Below are 7,468 nucleotides of genomic sequence, written 5' to 3' on the forward strand. Positions count from 1 at the left end.
CCAAACCCCCCCTCCCCCCCCCCCCCGCTCTCCCGGCCCCCCCACAGGTCCCACCTGCCAGGGCTCCAGCCCTTTAAGAAAAAAAAAAAGCCAAGAAAACCCCTAAGACTCACCGCTCCTGGTGCTGCCTTGGGGCTTCAGGGGGCTTGTACAGAGCCCCCACATGGTGCGGGGCAGCAGGGATTGCCCCCAGCTGGCAGAAGTGGTGAGCCCTGGGATTTCTTCAGGTCTTTTTTTTTTTCTTTTTCTTAAAGGGCCAGTGCTGGCCCATGAGGGGCACGTGGGCAGGGGAATTCAGGGGCTCATGCAGAGCCCCACCATGCAGCAGGGGGCAGTGGGGGTCAGTGGGGATCACCCCCTGCCGAGCCAGGGCTTCCCCCCAAAGTGCCAGGAACTAGGGCAGACAGGGTGGCCATTGCTGGGCTGGGAGAGGGGTGGGGGATGGGCCTGATCTGGCTGATTCAGAGATTCGGCTGTTGCTGAATCTCCGAATCAGATTCAGCCGAATCAAATCAGGGCAGTGATTCAAATCACCGAATCAAATTGCTGTCCCCCGAATCGGCTGAACCCGAAGCAAATACTAGCCGCTTCGCACAGGCCTACTGATCAGCACTCTTGTCTCTCTGCAAGTTTGTGTGCGTAGAGTCAAGGCCTTGCCTCTCTCTAAAAGTGCAAAGTTTCAAGAAGTTAAATGAATAGAGCAGGGGATCCCAACCTCCCGGGCCACAGGGTTAGCTGCTGCAAACTGTAAGTGACCGTGGACTGGCAAACTGCGGACCGGCAAACCAGAGACTGGAAGTGACCGGCATACTGCAGACCGACAGCCAACCTTTTTTTATACTGAGCATAAAAAAGGGTTGGCTGCCTGCCCACAGTATGCCAGTCACTTCTGGTCCGCAGTTTGCCGGTCCATGGTTTGCAAGCCCTCAGCATAAAATGGTTGGGAACCCCTGGAATAGAGGATATCAAACAACACAAATGCACTTTTTGTAGAAACAATGATTAAATCAAGGCTTCCTAAACAGTGATTTCAATCTATTTGATTTAAATGAACTCCACCCTGTTATCGGACACTAAGTTTTCTTTCTCAAGTGGCAGAAAGTTCGCTGCCACTTCCAACTCTCACAGTCAAGTTCTATTTATTAGTGTAATAAACAAATACATGTAAAAGAGTCGGAGAATTCAGGTCCGTTTTTGCCAGATAGCTCCACTATCTGGTAACAGCTCAAGACAATTAGACAAGACCTTGGACTCTACCTTATTTTTGAAATATACTTCAATGGGCATAATGAAGCCAGCGTAGCCAGACTCCTCCACTTTGTAAGGGGGTTCCTTGCACACTGAAAAAAAAGCAAAAACATTAGCTTCAAGTATAACATAACATTAATTAATTGAGACCAAAATAATTACAACGATAAGAAGTGGGCCTCTTACAATGCAGAGATCATTCAAAACACTGACCTTTATGATAAACGGAACCAGAAGGTCAGGTGTTTAACAAGAGAAAGGAAAACCTCTCCCTGACTCCTCTCACAAGAAAAGGAAAATTTAGCAGTTCCTCTAGTCAGTGCAATCAAATCTCACAGCAAGCCTGCAGGTAAATGCTGCATGCATTTTACACCTGAAGAAACAAGCGGTTAAAACAACTTGCCCCCAAAGTACACAACATCAGAGCTCATGATACCAAATATCAACTCTGACGGAGTAAACTACACACCACTAACACGGAACCTGAGCAAACAGGATGAAGATTCCCTGGCTAAGTAAGGATCTGTTGCTCGTGGCCCCAGTCCCTTGTCCTATTTCCATCTCTGTATCTTTAGGACCTGGAAACTTTTGTGCTATTTGCCATTGCACTTTGTATACACTAGCATCTGACTCAGAGGATTCTAGAACCATTTGCCCATGATGGCAACGGTTTGGAGACAGTAGATCCTCTCTAGGCTGTTGTCTGCTTCGAAAAATGTAGATCTGTTAAATGTACTGAGAACTGCAGTCTGCAGAACTCGCATCACCAGAATGAAACATACCAAGTAGGAAATGCTTTATATATGTGGCATGTACATGGAAGGAATTAAAACACAGCCTGTATGCAGCAAAAGAGCATGTATGTTATTTCAGTCCCAGACAACGACACACACAGACACAAACTGCAAGGTGAAACCAATCTTACTGCATACTGGGATGCATTTTATAAAACGTGTCCTATTCGACTTATAATACTCCTCAAATGTATTCTTAAGGCCACCTTTGTGGCCAATACTTTTAATTATTCTCATTCTCTCAAAAGTCTCATTTCACTGCAAGTCCCATTAACAGAGGCATGATGGGTGTAGCTCTCTTTGAAGGGAGTCAGTGCTATTTTGTACATAAGTGGTCCCACTGGAGACGTAACAGGAACAGACCACTCATCTCAGGAAAGGAGGATACTTTTATGCTTGAACGTAGTTAATGCATTACAGTAAATGTAAATAGTCGGTTAAATCACTAGAGAAAATGACTGAAAGACTTTTATACTGTTTATTTCTAAAGTATTTCAAAGAATTGGTTTGATTAGGAAGTGATATTTCCCTTAAAACTTAGCATCTACCAAGTTAATTTCCCCTAATATAGGAAAAGTCATTCTCAGTCCTAAACATACCAACAGATACAAAAGCTCCTACAACAGGGAAGTGCATGCCTGAAATAAGAACTGCTTGACTATTTTAACTGTTTTCACTTTAAAATTGTACCATAAAAAAAAACAGTACCCATATGATCTCAGAAGAAGTGTTTAGACTATTTAGCAGGCAGCTTTTGTTCTTCTGCTACACTGTTTTTACAATTTTTTCTCCAATAGTTCTCATGTGTTCACTGCGCTGTACAACCTTGCCAGCAGTCCCTTGCTCCAAGTTATTGCAAGTGACTTTCCACAACCTTTCAGGCCAACTTAGGCATAGTATTGATGGGCTGCAGAATTAATCTATAACCCAGCCTCTCTCTGGTCAAAAGCAGGCTGGGAGATGAGGAACCTTAACCAGGCAAGTGAGAAGCAAGAAGGGAAATAAACTGCTGCTTTTAGAGCAGGGTAATACAGCAATCTGCTTAGCAAAGAGGACATACAATCCTAATATAGATGTTTGTTATAAAGTAATTACATTTGTTGACAAGGATTCCAGCACAACAGATCGTTAGTTTTACTCAAGGCTTCTGATAAATTAACTTCCAGTTCAGCATCCCAGTTGCTTACCATATATCAATTTTATTGCACTAACTTGCAGTAAATACAGTCAACATGTATAGAAGATGTACAGGATTAGAAAAAAACAAAAAAAAACCTGTAACCTTTCAGGTTACTTTTCACAGCATTGACTCTTCAAATGGCCATTGTAAGGCAGTATCCATAAGATACCTACATGACCAAGTCTTCCTGACCTGGTACTTCAAAAAATATTGAATTTTAGGAAAATGAGGCCTGTCACCAATCCTGATGCTAAATACTATGTTACTACAATACTAAGTACTGAGCTGAAAATGGCATTTGTGAAAGGGCAGGACTTGCAGAAATTCTGAAAGCTACTCAGTGACAAAGACAGAGGAGTCCCTAGGCCCATCCTCACCCAATATTTTAAGGATTTTAGTCACCTGCAAAGGTCAAGGCTTGCATGTATGCAATTTATGTTTTGCTCCTCCTTAAGAAAATATTTTACAGAAACCTAACAGTGCAAGGGAAAATCTAGACTGCACAGTGACCAGCCATACAAAGGAGACTGAATGCTGGTTAACCAGACACTCCCAAAAATATACTCACCACGTTTCGGCTTTGGGAAGCTCTCATGTAGCCGAAAGACCACCCTCTCCACAAAATGCTGGATGTCGCATTGTTCTGGGCCACGGACAAATACCATCCAGTCATGAGTAAACCCTTCAGTGGTGGGCTTTTTCCGCAGCTGGGCTCGATGCCCTAACTCCAGCTTCACTTGTACTGTGCACTGGAAGGGGAAGAGAGGTGCAGAATAACGATTAATGTAGTAGTGATGACACTTTTACACAGCTTTGAGATCCATAGCTGTAAGTTGTTAAAGAAAATTAGATGTCTATGACACCCAGACAAATTCTCTAAAACGACGCTGTAGTCAGTCAGAAAAGTGATTTTAAAAATGGCTCCTACCACCATAAATCTATTCTGTCTCCAAGTCATACCTACTTAGTTTGATGAAACTAACACTGCAGAGTCAATACAGTTATAGAAGAGAGATGGGCTTTTCTGTCTCATGCATCACCAGCTAAGTTTTTATTGCAAAATCTTTATCATAGGTATGTCAGACCACAGCAATCTGATTTTCAGATCCCAGGTAGAATTTTCAGCATTGGCAGAAAAAAAAAAAAAAGATATTAGATTGTGAATCACTAGGTTAGATTATGTGCACATCAATTTTTAAAGTTGCCATTTTTTTACTACAACAGCACTTGATTTACCGTTTTTAAAGTTCTCATAGGAACTAAGGACAGTTTAGCTGCATTGTAAGTTTCATACACCAATTGATTTTCATGCACTGTGCTCATGTGGAATTATATGAATGCAATATTGTGTCTATTTTCTAGCAAAAGAATCATGTAATTTACAAGAAAGTAAAACTCTGATGTTCCACAGTATTTACTACATATTTCATAAATACTTTTGAGAAAAAAAAAAAAAAAATCAAACTCCTTAAGGGCAGGAACTTTGCTTTCATGTGTGTTGGTACAGCCTCCCACACTTGAGGCAGCTGAACTGCACCTGCAACTGCTAAACCAATTAATATTAAACAGATAACACTAGACATAGGTGAGTCAAGTGCTCTATTCAAGGAACAAAAATGCTACTACATATAGCATGGAAGAAACAGGTGAAATTTATTAAGATGATGCACATATTACTGCAGATCTGTTTCACCTAGGAGACTATAGGAGATAGATGTATGCTGCAGAGGACAGGTCAGTGTAATTAACCACACAGAAAACTGAAAGACTTTTAGGACGAGTTCAGAAGAAACAACTCACCTGAGAGTCTTATCTACGTACTTACTAGACCAGAAGTGTGAACATTATACAAACTAAAGCAGCAGCCATGATCATCTCAGAGTGCACTTAAATGCCCAAAGCTAGAGACTGGAACTTCAAACTCACACGAAGGCAGGACAGCTTTTGATTTTTATTTCCACTTAACTAAGATTTACAGGGAAAATGTATTTGTTTTCAATTTCAAAATGGAGGTGTGACCCAGTCAACTGTCAGCTGGCATTCTGAACGGGAATATTATTCCTCACTATTTGTTTTACACATGCATGCATGGCCCCAAAATTAGATCAGGGTCCCCACTATGCTAGGCACTGAATACATATGTAGTTAGAGATAGTCCCTGCCCTGAAATGCTGATATTCTAGCAAATAAAGGAAGCAGAAAAGAGATTATCCCCATTTTACCTATAAAGAATAACACCAGAGATTAAGGCACAGATAGTTAATAGTGATTTTGAGCATCCAATTTAGTATAGCTTACAGTAGTGTGATTTTCAAAGGGTGCATGCTCAGCACTTTTTGAAAAATCACAGGTCACCTTTCAAAATCTTGGCCTAAGCTTCTTGCTGAAGATTACACAGGAAGTCCATGGCAGAGCCAGGAACTGAACAATGATTTTCTAAGCTCTCATCCAGCTCCTTAACTGAAAAAAAACAACTCATTAAGGGTCAAATGATTTTAAGAGTATTGATTTAGGCTACCAGCTCCAACATAAAACATCTTCATATATCTGTTGATCCCTCAAGTCTAAGCCAGGGGCTCTCTCTTTCATTTAACCACCATTTTTCTGAGTTGTCTTTAAGTTCTCTCAGTAGATCATTTTGTTCTTTTGCACATTGGTCCTGTCACCTCCATGGGCTACAACTCAGCATGAAAGACTAAGGTCCCCTCTGTCTGTCTCCCAAAAAAGGTGCCCTTTGCCTAGGCTTACAAATCTTGAGATTCCAACAAAAAGACAAACCGTGTTTTACTCAAAACAAAGGAACCTTGCATGAGATAATGCAAGTAGCGAGAGTCTGCCTAAACCCTGACCTCGGTGGGCAAAACCTCTTGACATCATTCCCATGGTATTCAAGTAAGAATTCTTTCCAACAGATCCATTCTATTCTATAGCTTCATGCACTAAATAGCTGTAACCCTGCCTTAAATTTTGCTATTGCATCCAATTACCTCCCCGCTCCAGAGAAGAGTAACTGCAATTTATAAAGGTTTCTCATAATAGCTGAAATGACTGAAAAATCCCATATATTTCTTAGTTAAAATCAGGTTAGGAAGAGCTAAGTGAAATGTAAAACAACAGTGGAGTTTAAAGTGGAAATCGTACTTGACCTTCTCTTTAGGTAAAAGTCTGATTAGCCATCATCAGGATTTAAATCAACAGTGCCCAACCTTTTTGCTTTGAGGACCAGATGAGTGATAGCAACTCAGTTTGTGGGCTGGATCTGACCCATGGGCTCGATCCAGCTGTGCAAGGCCCAGATCTGATCCAGATGCATGGAAGCAGTGACAGGGTTAACTGACGCTAGTACCCCAATGTCAAATTTCCAGACCCACACAGAGCGCCAGATGACGCAGCCCTGAAGGCCATATCCGGCTCTCAGGTCAGGGGTCGAGCAGCTCTGATTTAAACCAATAGCTGAAAAGATCCCTATAATGAAATGCCCCCCACCAAAACATTTCAATTTGCTCCGTTGGGAAATACAGGGAATCTGATTTTTGCCCAGCCGCCTACAATAAAATGAAATTTAAACCTATTCGTTGACACAAATGACTACGTCCTGCGACTTCTCACCGAAGGCCTTGAACTCTCACCTCCGGTTTCTCCGTTTGATAACACCAACCGCTTCCAAACCAACAATTAGATCCGTTCACTGTCACTTCTGGATTAACCACCAGAGCTTAGCTGAGCTTCCCCGTGTAAATTTATGGGCCTGTAGAGACTCAGGCTTCAAGATTACATTGTGCGCAAACGGGGAAAAAAATACAGCTAGGAAGAGAGAGGCGCAGCCCGCTTTCGATCCTGGCAAGATCAACTTGCAGCAGGGATGCGGGGGGAGCAGGGTAACACCCCGTTTTGCAGGACAGGACCCCGGTGCCAGCACTGAGGCTACACGCTGCTCCCCCCTTCCCCACCAGCACCGCTGTGGATGATGCCCGGCCCTTAAAACCGAGGCGGCAGACCATCACGATGCCACTTCTGACCAAGCCGGGAGATGCTGCAGAGCTGGATGCTGGGGGCAGAAAGTCGTGCTACCCCCTTGTGGACGGGGGCAAACCCCCACCCCTCCCCCGCCCGTCACCTGAGTGGGTAGTTTTTTGGGGGGGACCCCCTCCCCCACCCCCAGGATGGGGCAAGGGCGGTAAGCCCCTCTTACCCCAGCCCCCACACGAGGTGGGTGTGGGTGCTGCCCCGCCCCCGAAGGGAGGGG

The 7,468-nt window shown here is 43.3% G+C and overlaps 1 protein-coding gene across 7 annotated transcripts in view; it reads right to left on the minus strand.

Moving 5' to 3' along the window:
• Positions 1 to 7,292, minus strand: part of MLLT1 (MLLT1, super elongation complex subunit) — a 42,568-nt gene extending 35,276 nt beyond the window's left edge. For 2 of the 7 annotated variants that reach the window (XM_025196531.1, XM_025196529.1), the window contains exons 1-4: positions 6,852 to 7,290; positions 5,521 to 5,682; positions 3,791 to 3,971; positions 1,258 to 1,340 (exon numbers count right to left, since the gene is read on the minus strand). In XM_025196531.1, the coding sequence (XP_025052316.1) occupies positions 1,258 to 1,340; positions 3,791 to 3,887 (180 nt within the window). In that variant the 5' untranslated portion in view covers positions 3,888 to 3,971; positions 5,521 to 5,682; positions 6,852 to 7,290. Of the gene's footprint in view, positions 1 to 1,257; positions 1,341 to 3,790; positions 3,972 to 5,520; positions 5,683 to 6,851 lie in introns of all 7 variants that reach the window. The other 5 variants (XM_025196534.1, XM_025196533.1, XM_025196535.1 and 2 more) reach the window with 4 other exon arrangements.
• Between the last annotated feature and the right edge of the window lie 176 nt (positions 7,293 to 7,468).

Source organism: Alligator sinensis, unplaced genomic scaffold, assembly GCF_000455745.1.
Source record: "Alligator sinensis unplaced genomic scaffold, ASM45574v1 scaffold1295_1, whole genome shotgun sequence".
In the NCBI taxonomy this organism is placed as follows: Eukaryota; Metazoa; Chordata; order Crocodylia; family Alligatoridae; genus Alligator; species Alligator sinensis.